This window comes from Tachysurus vachellii, chromosome 10 (assembly GCF_030014155.1).
Source record: "Tachysurus vachellii isolate PV-2020 chromosome 10, HZAU_Pvac_v1, whole genome shotgun sequence".
Classification (NCBI taxonomy): Eukaryota; Metazoa; Chordata; class Actinopteri; order Siluriformes; family Bagridae; genus Tachysurus; species Tachysurus vachellii.
The window spans coordinates 14,693,214-14,713,085 of record NC_083469.1 but is presented as its reverse complement, the minus strand read 5'-3'; the positions used below and the strand labels follow the sequence as shown (position 1 = coordinate 14,713,085).

The 19,872-nt window shown below is 37.1% G+C and overlaps 1 protein-coding gene across 4 annotated transcripts in view; it reads right to left on the bottom strand.

The window, feature by feature from the left end:
• Window positions 1-2,549: 2,549 nt before the first annotated feature.
• col12a1a (collagen, type XII, alpha 1a) overlaps window positions 2,550-19,872 on the bottom strand; it is a 50,919-nt gene continuing 33,596 nt past the window's right edge. For 3 of the 4 annotated variants that reach the window (XM_060879747.1, XM_060879750.1, XM_060879751.1), the window contains 31 exons: window positions 19,482-19,611; window positions 19,229-19,371; window positions 19,016-19,145; window positions 18,630-18,749; window positions 18,391-18,537; window positions 18,180-18,296; window positions 17,920-18,072; window positions 17,774-17,848; window positions 17,536-17,675; window positions 17,301-17,424; window positions 16,599-16,742; window positions 16,316-16,480; window positions 16,177-16,215; window positions 15,922-16,060; window positions 15,076-15,218; window positions 14,680-14,789; window positions 10,772-10,924; window positions 10,266-10,343; window positions 9,609-9,695; window positions 9,171-9,224; window positions 8,826-8,921; window positions 8,564-8,617; window positions 8,245-8,298; window positions 7,947-8,000; window positions 7,572-7,643; window positions 7,400-7,435; window positions 7,245-7,311; window positions 6,964-7,146; window positions 6,248-6,325; window positions 4,562-4,732; window positions 2,550-3,440 (listed from right to left, as the gene is read on the bottom strand). In XM_060879747.1, coding sequence (XP_060735730.1) covers window positions 3,289-3,440; window positions 4,562-4,732; window positions 6,248-6,325; window positions 6,964-7,146; window positions 7,245-7,311; window positions 7,400-7,435; window positions 7,572-7,643; window positions 7,947-8,000; window positions 8,245-8,298; window positions 8,564-8,617; window positions 8,826-8,921; window positions 9,171-9,224; window positions 9,609-9,695; window positions 10,266-10,343; window positions 10,772-10,924; window positions 14,680-14,789; window positions 15,076-15,218; window positions 15,922-16,060; window positions 16,177-16,215; window positions 16,316-16,480; window positions 16,599-16,742; window positions 17,301-17,424; window positions 17,536-17,675; window positions 17,774-17,848; window positions 17,920-18,072; window positions 18,180-18,296; window positions 18,391-18,537; window positions 18,630-18,749; window positions 19,016-19,145; window positions 19,229-19,371; window positions 19,482-19,611 — 3,408 coding nt within the window. In that variant the 3' untranslated portion in view covers window positions 2,550-3,288. Of the gene's footprint in view, window positions 4,366-4,561; window positions 4,733-6,247; window positions 6,326-6,963; window positions 7,147-7,244; window positions 7,312-7,399; window positions 7,436-7,571; window positions 7,644-7,946; window positions 8,001-8,244; window positions 8,299-8,563; window positions 8,618-8,825; window positions 8,922-9,170; window positions 9,225-9,608; window positions 9,696-10,265; window positions 10,344-10,771; window positions 10,925-14,679; window positions 14,790-15,075; window positions 15,219-15,921; window positions 16,061-16,176; window positions 16,216-16,315; window positions 16,481-16,598; window positions 16,743-17,300; window positions 17,425-17,535; window positions 17,676-17,773; window positions 17,849-17,919; window positions 18,073-18,179; window positions 18,297-18,390; window positions 18,538-18,629; window positions 18,750-19,015; window positions 19,146-19,228; window positions 19,372-19,481; window positions 19,612-19,872 lie in introns of all 4 variants that reach the window. The other variant, XM_060879748.1, reaches the window with a different exon arrangement.

Here is a 19,872-nt window from a genome sequence, read left to right as displayed (position 1 = left end):
TACTTATTGTGATGTTTGATGTAAACATTAATTTGAGCTCCTTACCTGTATCTGCATGGTTTATTGCACTGTGCTGCTGCCACTTGGCAGTGAAATTGGCTGATTGAATAATTGAATGAATGAGTAGGTGTACATGAGCTGTTCCTTATAAAGTGAATGCTGAGTGTATATTTATACACCTTAACAACTTACATTATTTTAATTTCTGGGATTTAACTGAGCTACCACATCCCTACCACACTATCTTTTTATTCCATGCAAACAAAAAGACCAGAAATTGAAATCATCAGAAAAGGAACAGCCAGTTGTCAACAGCTTCTTTTTGCTATTTCAAATTCAGTGTGCATCTCTTACTGGTGTGTCTTTGTGCTATGAGGTCTCTGGGTACCTTTTGGAAGCTTGTTTTGACTTTATAACAGACAGATGGTTTATCTTCACACCTAAAAGCATTTAGGGTAATTTCACAGTATTTTTTTAACATTTATGAAAATATTGTTTTATGTGTTTTTCAAAGTTGTAAGCCTTAATACTGTAGATCTATAAGGTATCTAATATAACGGATCTAACTAATAAGATAGGTAAGTAATATTACCATCTCAGTGTCATTCAGTGTAGTACTGCTGATAAAAAACTAAAACCATCAGCTGGCATGCCAGTGCTCACATGCTGATTCCTTTCCATGATTCACACATGATGCTATGATTTATACCAGAAGAATTTTCCACATGTTGGTTTGGTTAGAGGTTTTCTATTTGAGCTCATTTGAGATAAAAGTAGCACACCAACAAGCCCTACAGGCATCTAATATATTGACAACTCTACAAATCAACCCATGTCATAATAATAATAATAATAATAATAATAATAATAATAGTAATAATAATAAGAAGAAGAAGAAGAAGAAGAAGAAGAAGAAGAGAAGGAGGAGGAGGAGGAGGAGGAGGAGGAGGAGGAGGAATAATAATAATAAGAGTTCCTATCATTGATGACAACTTGATGCTGTAATATCTCAAAATGTGCTGAAATAGATCATCAAAAGAGCTACATATCATTGAAAGTAGACAGTTTGGAACAAAATTACTTTGTAATGTCTGAATTTTACAGGCTGGTAAAATGTTGGAAAATAGCTTTTATTAAACAGTCATCACTGATTGAGAGCACATGTATTTGTGGGAACTTCCACAAAGACATTTTTACCAGAGGTTTTTTTTTTTTTAATTATTTTATATTTATTTCGTTACTAAATTAATTTTGCAGCCCTGAATAAAAGATGGAAAACAAAAATGTTCAGATGCATGTTTGCGTTTTATCCCAGCAGCAGCTTGTAACCATAGATTTTGGTGGGGCAAGACAACATCAAATAACAGGTCTGAATATCTTTCTTGCATTGTGCCCTAGGTTTTGCTGTGGAGGCTACATTTGATTTTAAAAAGTATAAACCAATATGAAGACCTTTGAGCCGTCTGCCAGAAAAAAAGCAAGGCATTATGAGTTTAAGAAAAGAGAGAATCAATCTCAACCAATGTATGCTCTGGGCATAGCCAGTACAACAATTTGGAATGTAGTGATAGCTTAGTAGTTAAGGTGTTAGAAGTTAATGAGTTCATATCCCAGGAACACCAGCTACTGCTGGGCCCTTGAGCAGGGCCCTTAACACTCAATTGCTTGGTTGTACAAATTAGATAAATGTAAGCACTAGATAAGGGTGTCTGCCAAATACCACAAATGTAAAAATAAATGTGCAAAAAAAACAAAAACTGATGAACTAACCATTTAACAGGTCAACCAGGAAAAACAACAGAAGATTATGACAGAAAAATTGTAAGCTGTGAAAAAACAAAAAAAAACAATCAGTGACATCACCAACAACTTCCATGTGGCAGGCGAGAAGGTATCACAGTACTCTATTTGAAGAAGATTTTGAGAGCAGAATTATAGAGGCCATATCACAAAATGTAACCACTGATAAGTAGTAAGTCTTTTAAGGAATTTGCAAAGAAATACAGCCACAAATGTTCTGGATATGAAATTCTGATATAACAAAATGATGTTGTATGATATACCTTATAAGCTACTATTTAGTGTATTTTAGTGAACTTTGTAATAGGCAGTTGAGAACTGACAGCATACAGTGATTCAGTTTAACAGTCATTTTGAGTCGTCAAAATGAGGGAAGTGCCTTCAGCAGTGTATTGCTGATCAACATGTATATTCATCTAAATACTTACTGAATAAATATGTCCTAGAACACACAAAACAGACTCTAGAACTGTGCCAGAGGTTTGCATGTTACTGTTTATACTGAATTTGTTTGTGTTTACAAGATCCATGATCTGGCCTACATATCAATAAATGCAAAAAAGGAAAATATTGACACAATATTGAGGAAAATATTGACACAAATGCAGGCAGGTAATCAATCTATTTTAAGGCCTATCAGAAATTCTGGGATTTTTTTTTTTTGATTTTGTGATAGTTAGTTTGCCTGTACTTCTGTATTGTTAGCAACTTTGCTATTTCAGAAGAGACAGAACAAATCACTGACACACTTTAAACATTTTCAGTAGTTTTATTGAAAAATGCCTCTTCTGATTCAGAAATAAATAAGAAAATAAGGCTGTGAAATTCACAATGTGCAGTTAAAATGTAAATGAGCAATTCTATGAACATAGTCTTGCAACAAATTCCAACTGCGTTTTACATTGATATAAAAAAGAAAAAAAAAACTATATTCTGATCTTAACATGTACTTACTAAATATACAGTACAGTCATGCAATTCCCCCTTTGGTAAAAGAAATGAGCTGTGAGTTGTTATACAACAGATAAATATTTATAATAATGAAACAAAAGCCTGGTTTAACAAGGTTTTCACTATGAGTATGGAATTACAACCAAGAGTCTTCAGAGTTGTAAGGGAAGACAAAAAAATCTGCACTGAAAAAATTGATATAAACTGAAATGAAACTGAAAACAACAACTTAAATGATCTGAGAGATTTCATTTTGTTTGGGTTTCTACACCTTACCTTTCACATACTGAATACTGATATTATGGTTAGTGCATTAAACTGAGTCTCATATAAACACATAAGGCAGTTATGTTACAATCACAAAAACATTTGGGAACAATGAGTAAGCACATGATTTGCAACAGGAAATGAGGTTTGAAGATCAGCCTTACATCTAATTAACTTGTTATACTTTAAAATACATGAAGCCTAATCCATTGCATTTAGTTTTTGAATGTCCTTCATGTGAATAAAATATAAAGATATTTTATTTTTGGTTTATGTTTTTATCCTGTTAGTTCCCTCTGTTGATAGCGATCGCTTCCCACGCTGGTTTCGTAAACCGGGGGACCGAATCTCTGTCACAGTATCTTCTGATGGTTCCTCAGGGATTGGCACTACGTGAGGTTCAGGCTCAGGCTGGTAGGGGCCTGCTTGGAAATATTATTTTGCCAATGGAGATATGCAATATGTGTTTTAGAAATGGCTAGTTAAAGTTAAATGCAGAAAAATAACTTGAAGATGAAACGTGAGTACAATCATTGCTGGTACTATACCATGTGTCTAAATCTAACACTTGGTATAGAAATAAGAAAAAATAGAAACAATAAGTTCAAGTGGTCATGTCACGTAAAAGGACTTCCACTCATTGTGTCTGAGCTACCTATGCTCTTCCTTAAGGCACCGAGGTATTATAGCATATGATAAATCACAATAAAAAAAAATCTTTTGTGAATACAGCATTCTGCAAACAAAACCGAGATCATGGCTCCTAAAAGCACATGCTAAATTTTCAACCTGAGCGGAGGCTGTATTCACTGATCAAAGCAATTTAAAGAAATAATATCACAATAAAATATTTAAAGTTTATGTGGGCAGTCAGTAAGAAGCAAGTTAAGAGGCACAAGATTGATGACAGATATTAAACCATTTTAGATGCCTGTGTAAATAAAATTAATTTACAAGGTTTATTTACAATGCCTCAACTGTTATTATTACTGTTGATCTCAGCTATACTCATCATGGTTAGTAGTTTTACATGCTTCTTCCTCAAAAGGAAGCTTACTCTTGCTGTCTGCTGCTTTGGAGTTCAAGATGCAACCAGGCCACAGGTATGTAGCCTTCACTGTCAATTGCCTGATAGAGTAGCAGTGAGCTGGGGTTAGTGGCAGTCCGGTCCATTGTTTGGTTTGATTTGGTTTTAGAGTTGGTGTGCAAATGTTCATTAATCATATCCACGGCTATTATCCTTAAAAGCTTATTAGAAAGTGCGCTGATCTCTCAGACACAGGTTTGATTTTCAGGATGCCAATGCTTAAGGAGGACACGCAGCATATTATGCATACTATGCCAAACCTGAAAGGGGTTAAAGATGGTGTTAGTGCAAAGATTCCGTTTGTTTGGTTTTTGTGATAAATAAACAAGCATGCCATTCACTAATTATTCAGTCATGTTTCAAAAAGTTAGCCAATGTGATTTTTCTGTTAAAGACAATTAATGCATCCTAATGTGCTAATTGTTTGGCTCTAATCCCTGTAACTGATATGCTTACCCTGGTATCCCCCTCCATTGTATGGAATTCCAACACACTGAGAGGAATCACAGTAACCCGGAGGTCCTGATGGTCCTCTGATACCTGGGGAACCCTGACGCCCTGGTGGCCCACGTGGCCCATCTGAGCCTGAAGGTCCAGGAGGGCCAGTCTGGGATAAGCCTGGTGGTCCTGAAGGAAAACAAAAAGCAGAAAACCATCAGAGACCCACTGACATCATACTTAAAGTTCAACTGGAAGGGGAAGGGGGAAGCTGGTTTTTAGCACTGTAATTTAAATATTTTGACTGCTCAATTAAAATGGAGTAGGGGTAGGCAATCTCCAAGGAGCTCCCCCTTACCCCTTTCTGTCTAGACAGTGCAAACCATGTTTGGAATGATTTCAGCCTCGGCTTTATTCTGAAGTCAGCACATGTGTCAATGAGGCCCCCTGAGACAACACTTCCTGCAACAGCATGAGTGTGACCCCTTGCAAAGGTGAGAGTTGGGCTTCTGTCCTACTTCATTTATGGAAAGTTCATTTGCCTGGACTTGTGCAAGAGGTTTTAAAGGATTGCCAGACATTTGCATTACTCCTTGTCTTTCATTGGTAGGAACTCTGGGACCTGTTTTTCTCAGCCCACCATCCTGAATAGTAATTACACAGTGTGAATATGTCGGCTAAGCTACCTCAGGGGCCAAATTTCCTAGTAGATCACAAAATGCTAAATCATGTTTGATTTAGTGGTCTGTTGTTACAATGCTTATCTTTTTTCCATTTTGGATGTAGACGTAGCACAAGCACATCAATATCTCCTTTATAAGAGAAAAATCACTTTTCCTCTTTTGACATTTTTCCCATTATTATATCATATATATATTGATTCATAGCATTTTATTTCATATTATCATTTCTGTCACTAGGGATCCCACAATGACATAATACTAAAAACAGTGGCATGTTTTTATTTAGAGTTTTCCTTGTATGTCCAGGTCCCCTGCTACTGATTATTAATAGGTCTGACTGAAGCAGTGTGTGAAAACATCTGTGTAGCCCTCTCAGGCAAGACTCATAAATTTTAGAAAGTAAATGTTTTTCTGGGAATTCTTTGATTACATAACGGAAAATTTTACGATGCACAGCCGGCCAAATCGATATTCATAAGATGTAACTAGGTAAAGTCCTTCAGTCCTTCGCATTCAGCCCCACCCCTGTGCTAGACTGTGCGTTGAAATGAGCAGACTATTTCAGCTCCCTAAGGGAGAATCAAGATAGAGTCAAAATGTACCCCAGCAGTCACCGGCACCGAGGAATGGTTCTCAGAGAGATCAGTGAGCGACTTGTGATCTATTTTCAGTAATGTTTAAACTAAAAACATACATGTGACCCAGTCTGGATCTCAAAAACTACATTCATCCTAATATATTGTGTAGAAGTTGCACTGTAATTTTTGGAAAAGTAGAAGTGTTAAACCTGTTGGGTTCATTAACATCTGCTAGTTCCAAATGTACGAGTCCAGATAGTGGATTTTGTGAGTGTGAAATTAGTTATCTGGAGGAAAAGGGAATTAAATACTAACACAAAATACTATGAAGGTATCTCTCTTCAGAAAGTGTTCATTTTTAAAGTATATATGGATGAATATATAATGAAATAACTTATGTACCAATCATAAGAAAGGTTGCACTTTGTTTACTATATACACACCAGGTGGTCCAGGTAATCCCCTCTGTCCCCTCTGACCAGCACCAGGAGTGCCTCTCTCACCCTTCTCTCCTGGCAACCCTGCAGTGTTGGAGGTAAGAAAAGTAAATTAACCACCTAGAGATGAAATGTAGCCAAAAATCATGAAGTCATTTCTACCATTTGGTGAGTTTAAAGATTTGCACAAAATGCAAATAACATAACATAGATAGGAAAGGCAGTAATACAATGTGGACTGCATTAAGGCAAAATGAAATAAGCTTTCTCTATGAAAGAAAATAAATTCTGTGTATTTATTAGCTCAATTAAAACTAGATGCATCACAACCTAAATCTAATTTTGCTATCTACACACCAATATTACGCAAGTAGAGAAAATCTCTTAAAAGTGCACCGTGTTTTAATTTTTCTTTTTACTTTTATACCACAGGCAATATTTCATTGGACAATAATTCTGCAAATGCACAATCACCAGAAATTGCTTTTACTTAAGCACAATTAACAGTAACAGTCGACAACTCGAAATAATGAATTATATTTCTCCAGGCATTTTAATGTATTTTACACAAGAACACAGTAACTTAATGGCTTTTCTCACAAGTACTGTAACTCACAAACAGCTCTCAGCACACAGAAAAAATACATACATATAGAACGTTGTTATAGAATAGAGCCTTCCATCAATCCTAATGAATGTTGTATTTTGAATATTTTAAATACCTCTTTCACCCGGAGGCCCTTGTGATCCTGGGCTTCCAGGGAAACCATTGCGTCCGGTTTGACCTGGTTCTCCACGCTGTCCTTGTGTTCCAGGAGGACCTGCAGGCCCAGGAGGACCAGGATTGTTGCTGCGGTATCCACTGGGGATCTGGTTGAACATCATGTCAATTCTGCTCATTTGTCCTACAGGCAAATTAAGCAATCCCAATTATGTTAAGTTCCTACACAATGTTGCAGTTTCATCAATAAAACTGTTCAAAGGAACAGAGTTACTGACTTACTGTTAACTAGCTGCTCACAGACTTGTCTTGCAACTGATCTCATCATGTTTTGGGAAGCAACATCTCCCTACAGAACAGAAGCCAAGCAAAATAAATAAAAATGCCCTTAATGTCTTCAACATCTGTTTTCTGTTGATATTAAAGACACCACCTACCCTTTCACCTTTTTCTCCTTTAATTCCAGCAGGTCCCTGTAATTGATATGATTTATAACATTGAATGAGGTGCACAATAATATTAGCTAAAGACTAGTTTAGCTCTTCTGAATGATTCAAATGCATATGGAATTAATATCATTATATACATTTGATCAGAATTTATACATACTGGAATTCCTGGCTCTCCAGCATTTCCTGATTTACCAGGAAGCCCTGGCATTCCAGGGTTTCCGGGATTTCCCTAAAATGATTTTAAAAATCTATTAAAATTCATGATTATACATTAATAACACTGAATCACACACCACAGTGCAAAGAGAGATTTATGCAAAAAAATAACATCCAAATATTTAATTCCTACCTTTAGTATGGTATACAAACATAAAATAGGTGTAACCAATACAGGGTTTGAGAACCTACAGTCTTCTTAATATGTGAATGGAGATCTGGCACACTTACAATTGCACTTGAATGAAATGAATGAATTGAAAGGGAGAAGACATAACACAATTTAAAATCATAAAAAACTGTCAATATTACACACCATTTGTCCTGGTGCTCCTCTAGGTCCAGCTGGTCCTTCAGGTCCTGGTGGTCCCTGAGCATAAATCATAGATCATCACAAACTGTACAAAATTTGCATGGTAACACCTCAGGAAAGAGATAATCCAATCAGAAGGAATGTTTAAACATGTAACAGAGAAAAGCCAAAGATAGCAGTCCAAGTTTAGTGAGAGCAGACATAGCATAACCTATGCTGGAAATGTAATTTAAAACAAAGCACACAAAAAAATCTGTGTATTAAGCAGCAAATGGGCCTTCAGCTTAAAAGACTGTCTTACCCTTGCTCCAGTTGGCCCAACAGCACCGATAGGACCTGGAGCACCAACAGAGCCCTGGAAAAGGGTGAATTTTTTTTTTACTTAATTCACAATTGAATGTGCTCATATTTCTTTTAAATATATATATATATATATATATATATATATATATATATATATATATATATATATATATATATATATATATACCTATATAACCTGCCAATGCTGCCTAATGTAACTCTATGAAACATTAAATTGCGGTAATTCTTTTTCATTCTTTTTTTTTCTAAGAGTAAAGACCAAAAAGCAGATGGACAAAACAGAAAGAAACACTTACTCTCTGGCCAGGTAACCCAGGATCACCAGGATCACCTTTTGGTCCCTGTCGTCCCTGAAAGAGCAAATGAGTGCTGTCTTGATTAAAATAAATAGGTCTGTAGTTTTATTTATATATCATGCTGATGCATTACAGGCAGCAACAGTGTGATACATTCAATCATCTCACCCCATAAAACTTGAAAAATTGAAGAATTTATTGAATGGGGAAAATGAATAAGGACAAAAATTCAGTCTGAACAAACATCAAAGTGGTAACTTACTGGTTCTCCAGGAAGAGATATTCCACTAGGGCCTTGTGGACCAGGTGGTCCCATTGATCCTGGGGGGCCCATTTCTCCACGTGGGCCCATTGGACCCTAAATAGAGAACAGAGAATTACTGAGTCACCATACTAATCAGATGTTTTTTATTGTCCCCCCCACAGGGTGAGATAACCAACTTGACACAGATGGTAATGTTTAAAATACCTACACAGCCTACACAAATTAAGGAGGATTAAGTTTGTTAAGGGATTAACTTAGTGGAAAGTGATTGCTTTCAGTGGTATTTGGTTCAGGACCAGGAAAATGGTTAATGGTAAACTGAACTAATAAGAAAATGTTTACCGGGGGACCAGAGTCTCCTCTATCTCCACGTGGGCCTTTTGTACCAGGACTGCCCTGGGAAAATAGAAAACATGCAGGGTCATGAATTGAACAGCAGAGGATTTGAGTTCTAATCCATATTGTCAAACTCAAAGTCATTGCTGTATGTTTGCTGTTTTTTTTTTTTTTTTAAGGCTTGGCTCCAAGCACTCCTTTTGATACATTTGAAAGCCTACACATTTATAGATGCTTATGAATATCACCAACACAAGCACAATAACACAAAAAGAGGGGTCCCTTGTTTTATACAACAAGATATAATGCAAAAAGCAGAGACGTAATTATATTCTGGGCATTGCTGAAATGCTACACTTCTCTTCAGCATCAAAGGTGAAATTTGCAGCGGTAGCACAATGAGTTTTAGGACTGGGGAATGAAACATGAATATAATGGGTTTACCGAAGGGCCAGCAGGTCCTGGAGGCCCTATGCTATCCTGAGCACATGTGCATGAGTGGGGAAGCGCTGGACATTTTGCTTCATCTCTCTGTAAAAAGGAATGATAAATGCACTTATTGAAGTTTCAAGCATTTTCTGAGCATAATTACAAAAAAGAGAACAACAATGGCTTCAAATAGAAACATCAGTGAATTCACAGGCTTCTGTGAACAGTTCCTGCACAATATGATCATTAAATCACTGGTCAGGGCATCAGGGATAAGAAGGGAAAAAGGACAGCACTTTCCATGAAGCAGGAAAGAAAATGTCCATATCAAAGGTTTATCTTATGGGGAATGGTGAGGTTTTGGTAGTGTAGCATTAATAAAATTGTTAATTTCATTTTATTTAATTTCATTTGCTATGGTGCACAAGCACTTTACTGACAATTACATCTAGAAAACTGCAGTTATTACATCATTTGCAAGCCATCAAAATATATATTTTAATATCTGCTGTCTGTTGCAGGTTAGCTAAGTGAACCTGATGTTGATTAAACTGGTACCGCAATGTTAAAGAATATAACAACAAGCAGCAAAATGCAAACTGCAAAAATATTTATAAGAGAGAGCAATGAACAATCTTCTTCATGGACATTGGATATGAAGTATCCTCTTACTGTTGCTGGCAGGTCACAGCATTTGTCTCGACTTGTCCATCCCAAGCTGCAGACAATATCAAACATCTGGAGCTGGAACTACAAGAGAGAAAAAAGAGAACAGGAACGGATGTTACAGATGGCTTCCATTGAGCTCCAGGATTTAGGAATGAAAAAACATGCCCTCATGCACATCACCCACAGTGTGTTGGAAAAAGACACAAATGAGCATGGAGCAACCCAGCCATCAGAATAAACTGCTCCATTTGTAAGCTCACGCTTAGCATGTTATACTTACTATAAATATAACAATAGCAAGTAATAGTCCCGAGATTCTGATTGTGTTTTATTATATTCTTAACCATTCCACAGTTTAATACTACCATATTCTAAAAGAGAGGTTTTGAACTTTCATGTAATTCTATTAATTTATAATCATTTACAGGAAAAAAACAAGACATGTGGCTTTACCATCACAGTATTTTTTTGTGCAAAGCTGCAATAAGTCTTGTGTATCTTGTACTTACGGATGCTGACTGCCTCCTTGTACCACCAGCCATTTTACCAAGAACTTCATACCCATCTTTGGAGATGTTGCCAGCCTCTTTTATCGGTTTCTCTTCAATCTCTTTGCAGTCAATATTCAGCTTGACGCTTTTTGGTGTAATAGTGATGTGAAGCTGCAAAGTATGATTGTGCAAATCAGCAAATTGCTATTTTTGCAAATTTATAGACACAAAACAGACTAATAGACAGTTTAATTTTGTAGTTTTAATGCCACCCTTACAGATCTAAGTCAAAATGTGAAAGCACTGCCATTGACCTTCCTGTAAAGTACTTGTTGAACTCATGTTACTGTATTATTAATATCTAATATATAATTATGTCATAAATGTCATTTTCTTATATGAAGCCACTGCACAAGTGTTAAAAAAAGAAAGGGAATGCTGTCCACAGCATTACTTATAAATGTTAAAGGTTTAACAGCTGCTATTTTCCTGTTGTATGTACAATATGTGAGAGTTCCCATGCACTCTAAGTTTCCAGATGTTTTTTTTTCCATACTAGACTTGAGGTGTTCTGAAGGTTTTTTCTGTAGACATTTATTGTTGAGCACAGCAGAACCACATACTGATATTTTGCCGTTTTTTATTCTGTGACCGGCCATGAAGCCTACCCTTTCTTGCACCATCACATTTTTTAGTTAAAAAGGCTGGCAAGCATAAAACCAGATTAAATTCTTACTTTGCATCAAACAACACCAAACCACAAAGTTAGATCATAGATCTTGGCAACACATGTTACATTACAGTCATCATCTTTGGAGAGCAAACCGACTATTTGGATGCCCACTAAGGGAATGGTCTGAGGTTGGGGTTTGGATACAGGCATCATTATTCACTATAAATGTACGTAGGAAATATATATGTATATTTTTGTTTAGATTTATTAAATGCATAGAAAGAAAGCCTTTTAATCTTTCAAATAAATATCTTAAAATAGACCAAATTGCTGTTTTAAAGTTAATGACAGATTCTGAGATCATGCTCTCAGTCCCTCTTTATACTATATTGCCATATTTCCTCCCCCCATTCCTTCCCAGCTACTGTGGGCATCTGGTTTCGTTTTGACTTTCTGCTGTTTTCTTTCATTCTGACTCCCCTGTCAGTGTTCCATAAGCCCTATCTGCCTCCATTTCATGATTGCCTGGTCTGGCTGTTCTCTCCCTCCATCTTCTAACTTTCATTCAAAGTGAAATAGCACACCTTGTATCGACCATCTATCCTCAAATCAATTCCCCTCAACAAGGATTTCACCAAGAAACTTGTACTTCCTGTGTTTGTGTAAGTGGTTTCATGAGTCATTAAACCCACTGGCAAGTTAAAATAAGCAGAGGGATTTATAAAAGGGCACTGAACAGAATAGAAGGGAAATGTTCCGTGCTTTGAGGAACTGGAGTTGGCTAATCAGAAGGGGGGCCTTTTAAAACTTATTTGATGTCTCTCTGTCTCTCTGCTGTTTTTTAAAAAGAATGTGAGTGCTGGACAAATTTGTATGAATGGAAAATTGGAATCTCAATAAACATAATAATGAAGCAGTTGTAAGATTCTGCTAGGAAAGCAAACTGAAAAGTAAAGCCAACCTTTACCATTCATGTGAAAACCAGCAGCAACAGAGTCCGTTATCTGAGCAGTATAGTGTTCTAGTCCTGTGGAAAATGTCAACCCAGCATTGGTTTGGTTTTAGCCAAAAACTACACTTTTGCAGTAAAACCTGCTGGCTTAAGAACAGCAGAGACCCGAAAGATTTCAGGGGATATGAAGGTCATGAGAATAACAACAGTCTTGCAAATATCACCAGGAGGTTCATCCATACACACTGCAGTTACACTGTTAAGTACTACAGTACTCTACCATAAAATAGCCTGACATATCCTGCATGTAATTTATACATCACACCCTATACAATTTGCTAGGCTTGGCAGGGACATGGTATAAAATATGAGAACAAAGTGTCATAACATTATAAGCACCAGCCCGAAAAGGATATTTCCCTGTTACCTATAAATGTAGCAAGAACCTCGTTCAATTTGCAGATGTACTGTTCATTTGCCACAACCATGAGGCTTTCCTACAATTTAACCAATCTACAATCTTTATAACCATGTTTCTAACCATTAAATAGACATCTTACAAGTTTCTGTTTCTGTAACACAATTTCACAAGATGATATCACTATGTAAAAGTCTCTTACAAAATCCAGGAAAGTCATTAAATACACAGTAATCAAAAATAGTCAAAAATAGTTCATCATAGTTCATAGCCTGCTAACCCATAACTAACTTCCAATCTATGGAATCTAAGAATCATACATTCTAAGTACTGTATAAGGGACAGTTTATCACACAGGAATTTAGCTAAGCACAGAGAATAACATCAACACTGAATACTTTATTGGGAACACCTATACACCTAGTAATCCATCACAATGCATGCAAATCATTTGGCATCAGTGCAATGCATAAAATTAGGCTGATATGGGCCAGCAGCTTCAGATATTATTTATATCAACCATCAGAATGGAGAAATTGCATGACTATTGGTGCCAGATGGGCTGGTTTCAATATTGCTATAATTGCTGCTGATCTGGGATTTTCACACTCAGATTCTTTGAGGTAGACGTGCTACAACAGCAGAAGATCACATTGGCTTTCCACTTCTGTTAGCCAAGAACAGAAAGCTGAGGCTGCAGTGGACACAGGTTCAACAGACCTAGATACTTAACAACTGGAAAAACGTAGCCTGGCCTGATAAATCTCAATTTCTGTTTCGGCAGAATTTGAAAATTTCCTTGGACCCATGAATCCATGGAGCCAACCTGCCTTGTGTCAAGAGTTCAGGCTGGTGGAGGTGGTGTGATGGTGTAGGTAATATTTTCTTAGAAATTTGGACTGTAAAATACCAATTAATCAACAGTTGAATACCACAGCAAATTGGAGTATTGTTGTTGAACAGGTGCATCCATTCATGGGATTTTGCATCTTCTTCTTTTTTTATAATTATAGTTTTATTTATAGTTTACAATTTATTATAGTTTATTTCCTATTAAAACTTAGATCAGTCAACACACACAGTATGCGTTCAAACATATTAATAACAATATAGCAACAATGAATTCTTAATATGAGAGTGACCATGGAAAGGCAAAGGGCAAATCAAAACAAGTCAGGGTTGGAGTCTTGCTTGTTCAAGTACTGTAAATCCCACAAAGGGACCCATGTCTGCCAGAATAATTTGGATGTGTTCTGCAAGTCATGTGTAAGTTTTTACAAGAGGAGATGTTTAGCCACTTTTGGTAAATTCATCTTCAAATTTGGTACCAGTGGTGGGATTTTGCATCTTCCAGCATAATTATGGACCATGTCACAAAGCAAACATCATCTCCAACTGGTTTTATTAACTTGACGAGTTCAGTGTTCTCCATTCACTGGATCTGAATCCAATGTTGGATATTTGCAGCATGAAAGTGCAGCTGAACAACTGCAGGAATTGTGTGATGCAGTCAAGTCAACATGGACCAGAATCTTAAAGGAATCTTAAAGGAATTGTGGCTGTTTTTAGAGCAAATGGAGGGTCTACACAGTATTAGTATAATGTACCCAATAAAGTGCTTAGTAAGTATATAAGTATACAACATTACAACACTGTGTAAGGTTGAAGCAGAATTACATAAAATTTTATTGATCACTAAAATTGTGAATAATGCTATTTTTCCACACATTACACTGTATGGAATACATAACAACACAGTATTTACTACATTCTCAAATTATGGTATCCTTCAATTTATTAATGCTCACATAATGCTGTTCTGACTGCTCCCTTACCACTACCAAACAATCTTATATCACAATCTTATATCTTATATCTCCTACCTTGTGAAAGCTTCCGTGAAAGATCCTCTTAACTTTTTCATTATCAAAGGTAACTTTCTGGAGCTCGCCTCTGGTATCCTTGTTGTAGAATGTGATAACTCTGCTTGAAGCTGAAAACAGAAAAGAAAAAGCTTGCAGAGATAGTCTTGTTCTAAATGCCCAGACAGGCACAATTCAAAAGATTTATCGAAGACTCACTTTGCAAGCTTGCCAGACTAACATTGAAATGTTCAAGAACTCAGCTCAAAAAGCCATCTTATTACTGAGGAATCAATCCAACTATAAACTATAAATCTGAAACTTCTCTATAAAGGTGTAAACAATTACTGCTCTTCAAAATCAACGTTCTTGTGTAGGGATGCTTAAAAAAAAATGAATAAAGAAAGTGGCATTTACGGTTAAGAGTAAGGCCAACTTCAGGGTTGTTACTGCTATCTGAAATCTGCCACAAGTCAAATGCATCCTTGGAGGTATCAGGGAGCAAGCGGAAGAGAAGTATAAGTGTGTATGACGGAGGCAGTCCATCTGGATGGAGTTCCCTTGAAAGGCAAAAAAAGAAAATGATGAATGACAAAACCAAGAAAACATAAAACAAAAAGCTTCATAATGCTTCAAATTGTAACCGTTAAACCTGTGAGCATATTATAATTTTAATTTCAGCTGATGATAAAAAAAAAATTAACAGAAAACTGGAGGTTATTTAAAGTCCCGTCTCGTCCGCTAGTGAATCTGACTCAAATCTGAGTGTGGAAATAGAAAACATGTTCCATACTATCTTCCGACCAAGAAGGGGGAAAAAGGATTCTATCCTTAAACAACAGGCAACATACTGAACGTATTTTCCCAATTATCCTCTAAATTTGCACAGTTGTCTACCTCACCAATTATTATGGGCATTTATTGTATCAAGGCTTTGACCAGGAACCTGGAGCAGCTTTGCACATGCCTAAAGCTTTTTAATACACCAAGGAAAATTTACTTCCTAACCTCTGGGTTTCTAGATTGCACTCATGATATATTTAGTATGATTGAATTTGTGAAGATTTCATATACATATAGTATTTATTTTCTCCATCTTAGGCTACACAAGAGACTACAAAAACTGCTTGGCATTTTGAAAAAATGTACCAAAGAAACCATAAATGGCAAAAACATTCAAAGATTGTTAAATTATAATGATCACTTGGGAACCATTACGGCTATACAAGAGAAGCAAGTGCACAAAGTACACAGAGCTCATACTTTGTGGGTTGGGAGATGAATGCATCCTTATGAATACGGTAGGACATGAAACTGTTGAAAGTGCCTGGTTCCATTGACACGCCATTCATGGCAGCAAAGGTTCGGTCAGTGATGTTGAAGGCCTCAAGCATCCTAAAGCCTGAAAGAAAGCATGTTTAACAAATAATAAAACACTAAATGTACAGTGCCTTGGAGATCAAGAACAGTATACAATTCTTCATAATTATTAATTTAAAGATAATGACAAAGTTGTACCTGGTGATGTGAATCCATCCAGGTAAATCAAAGGACATGCTATAAGAAGAGAAAATACCCAAACACCTTTGTCAGGTCATTCTAATGAGAAAATAGATGAAAACAAATACATCTAAAAAAAAAAAAAAGAGTGTCATACTTGATGTTGCTGTTTCACAAATGAATGTAATGAGGTTGTCTTGTATCTTTGCGAATGCATCATAATCATCGACCACAAATACATGTCTCTCGCTCGGCTTGCTTCCGATATTCCTCAGTTCTGTCATGTCCACATCTGCGACGCCCACGACAAACACGCTGAATCCTACAGGGAGAAACCATTACCTTCAGAATCGCTTTTACTTAAAGCTTCCTTACACCGCTCTAAAAATATACTCCTACTGGCAGGTTGTACAGTGTTGGTAACACATCTGCACACTTACCGGATTGTTGAAGTTTGGCGGCGCTCTTCTTCACATCGTCCTGAGAGCGGCCATCAGTCACAACCACCAGAACCTTTGGAACATTCCTCCTCATACCACTATCTGAGGTGAAGACTTTCTCTACCACATGCTTCAGAGCAGCGCCTGAAACAAACACAGCACAGTGCTCCTACAGTATAAACACTGTCATAATTCATAGCACTAAAAAACAACCGCATAGGTATGTGAAGAGTATAAAAAATAAATGAGAAAAACTGTATGGGAACCCTTAACATTCTTTTCTTGATGGAGTGTTCTGCCAAATGAAAATATCTGGCTGAACCCTAAACCAAACAGTGCCAGACAATTATCAAATACATAAGTTTAACTTTCAGAACAACTTAAAGGAAAAATTACACAACAAAACTGTCCTTTAGTAAGTAGGTTGTTCTTCAAAAAATGCTCCTTTGTGCAATATAACATTTATATATTTCAATTTCTTACAAAGACATGTTTACTGGACTTACTACACCTTTGTTTGATCTTTCTATTGGAACATTGCAGGTTCAAATCCCTGAAACCAAAAAGTCCTTGGGCCCTTGAGTAAAACCTTAACTCTACACTTAGACTGTGTCCACTCTAAAATGTAAGTTGTTTTAATAAAAGAATCTGCTGAATACATAAATGTTATTTTGTGTATTTACAGTTAGCACAGACAGTAACCTGTTTTGGTGTTTCCTCCTCTGTAGTTGACCATCTGCACTGCAGACAGAGCCATTCCCTTGTCATGGTACGTGTTCAACTTAAATTCTGTCTTGGCATCATCACTGTACTGCACAAAGGACACCTGTTTTCGGAGAGAAAATGTCACTTTTCCACCGCTTGGACAGAACCAAGTCTTCATTAAAGAGTTCTATGCACACACTGTAAATACTGAAGTTGCTGTCAGCTTGGTTACCTGCATGCCTTCATGACTGATGACATCAAATGCTCCAATCATGCTGAACACAAACTGGAGCACTTTACTAAAGCTCTCATCTCCAATACTCCAAGAGCCATCAATGAGGAACACCAGGTCAGCTTTAGCTCCTTTGCACACTGAATTGTGTAAAAATATGCAGTGTGTTATGAAAAGAAAAAAAAAAGCCATTAAGCTCATCAAGAAAATCAACATTCAAAAAGGATATAATTCTTACCATCCTGGGGAGCAGGGATAGTAGGAGGTGGAGGAGGTGTTGGTGGCAGTGTAGGGGCTACAGTGGGCTTCACAACTAAAAAAAAACAATGGTTAATAGATATACTATACATGAACATGGTTAAATGTCTACTCAAACCTACTTACGAGTGCGCTCTTTAGTACTGACTCCAGGTCCCTCCAGATTGGGTGTCTGAGTGTATACGGTGGCGTTGTACAATGCGTCTGGGCTCAGGCCATCAAAACAGTATTGATTCTGCGCAGCTGTAATGGTGACCTCCTGAGCCCCACGGTTAGAGGCTGAGGGGAGAAAAGCAAATGAGAGTTAAATACTAAAATATTTCAAGTGGAAAACAAACAAATAAAAAATGTAAAGCTTTGACACATTTCTAATATGTAGAACTCACAGTCAAAGGGGTTGATTTTTAATCTGTAAGAAGTAGCAGCTCGATGTGGAGACCATCTTAGGCAAAAAGAGTCATAACCCACATTGTATGTTGTAAGATCAGTGACATTCATGTACACTGGAAGGGAAAGATACATGAAAGCCAGTAAGTAGGAATAATGCAATTGTTTTTTATTTTAAAGTCATATTTATGTACTATAAAGTATACATACAGGTCGTGCCCTGGCCAACAAGAGGGCCGCTCATGCCAGCATCGTACTGTGCAAAGACCTTCACATCATAAGTAGTGCCAGGCTCAAGGTTGTGAAGGATTTGTGTGGTCACATCTCCAACAAACATCTCCTGGGTCCTATCAGTACCTTTAATTTACAAAAACAGAAACATTCTTTAGTTTGTTATTAACAGGAAAATATGATCACTGACAGGAAAAGTGGACACAGAATGTACACACCCTCTGGAGTGTAGGTGATCTTATAGCCGTTAACCTTGGCAGGTGCCGGGTCCCATGAAACACGGAAACGAGTGTACCATTCATCTGACACACGCAGGTTACGTGGCTCCAAAAGTCCCACTATGGGTAAAACATAAAAGAACAAGACTGAAAAACCAAACTGTATCTGGCAGACAGCTGTTGTAAACATTGGTATTTTATTTTTTTCTGTATTTCAGTCTGTGGTTAATGATTTACGGTGTTTATCCCTACTGAAACCTATGAGATCTTGTATTTATTTTTCAAAGCATATTGGATATATTTGTTTACTTAATGTTTTGGCATAAATGCATGTCTTAATGAGTTTGTGTGCATGTGTGGGTTCATGTATGTTTCCAAGTTATTACAAGTGTGTCCATCTCCAGAAAGATCTCCTCCAGGACCATCCTGGTATAGAGCCATCACATTGATAGTATAAGGTGTGTTTGGCTGAAGGCTCTGCAATATGACATTGTTTCTGTTGCCAGGAACAGTTGTCTGTAAATAAATTAACATACAGAAATGTTATCTTAGGGAAAAAAGGAAGTGTGCCCACTTGTTACAGACTTATTCTGACTTACAAACTCCTCGATGGGGTCCCCAGTGGTTGGTGCATAGCTGATGCGATACTGCTGCACTGGTCCTACTGCATGCTCCCAGCTAACACTCAGAGTGCTTGTGGTGGGGTCATAGACACGCATGTTCCTGGGAGCACTTCGTGGCACTATAACAAGTATAATACATTTATAATTCATCAAACTGTGCTTATTGGATAGACTTAGTGTGTAGGCATTGATAAGGTCAAGGAATAAGCAGATCAAGACAAGGACTAACATGTTTTGCCATTGTCTTCCACTGCAGAGCCCTCTCCATCAGCATAGAGTGCAACTACAGCAACTGAGTACTCAGTGTCTGGCAATAGCTGCTCCAACAAGGCAGCATGGGTATTCCCTGGAATAAGGACCTACAAGACAGAAAAACACTTTGGCTTAACACGGGTGGAAGAGCAGCAACTCTACCTGCAACTATATAAATGTATATGCTAAAAACAAACACAAACTATTACAATAGTATCACAGCAGTTTAACCCAAAAAATGGCCAAACTGATGGCAACATGTATCTGTTGCATAGAATATATCTTGAATATGACACCAACATTTACCCTCTCCATTAGATCTCAAACAAAGTTTGCCTTACTTTTTATTAACATGGTACTAGCCTAGC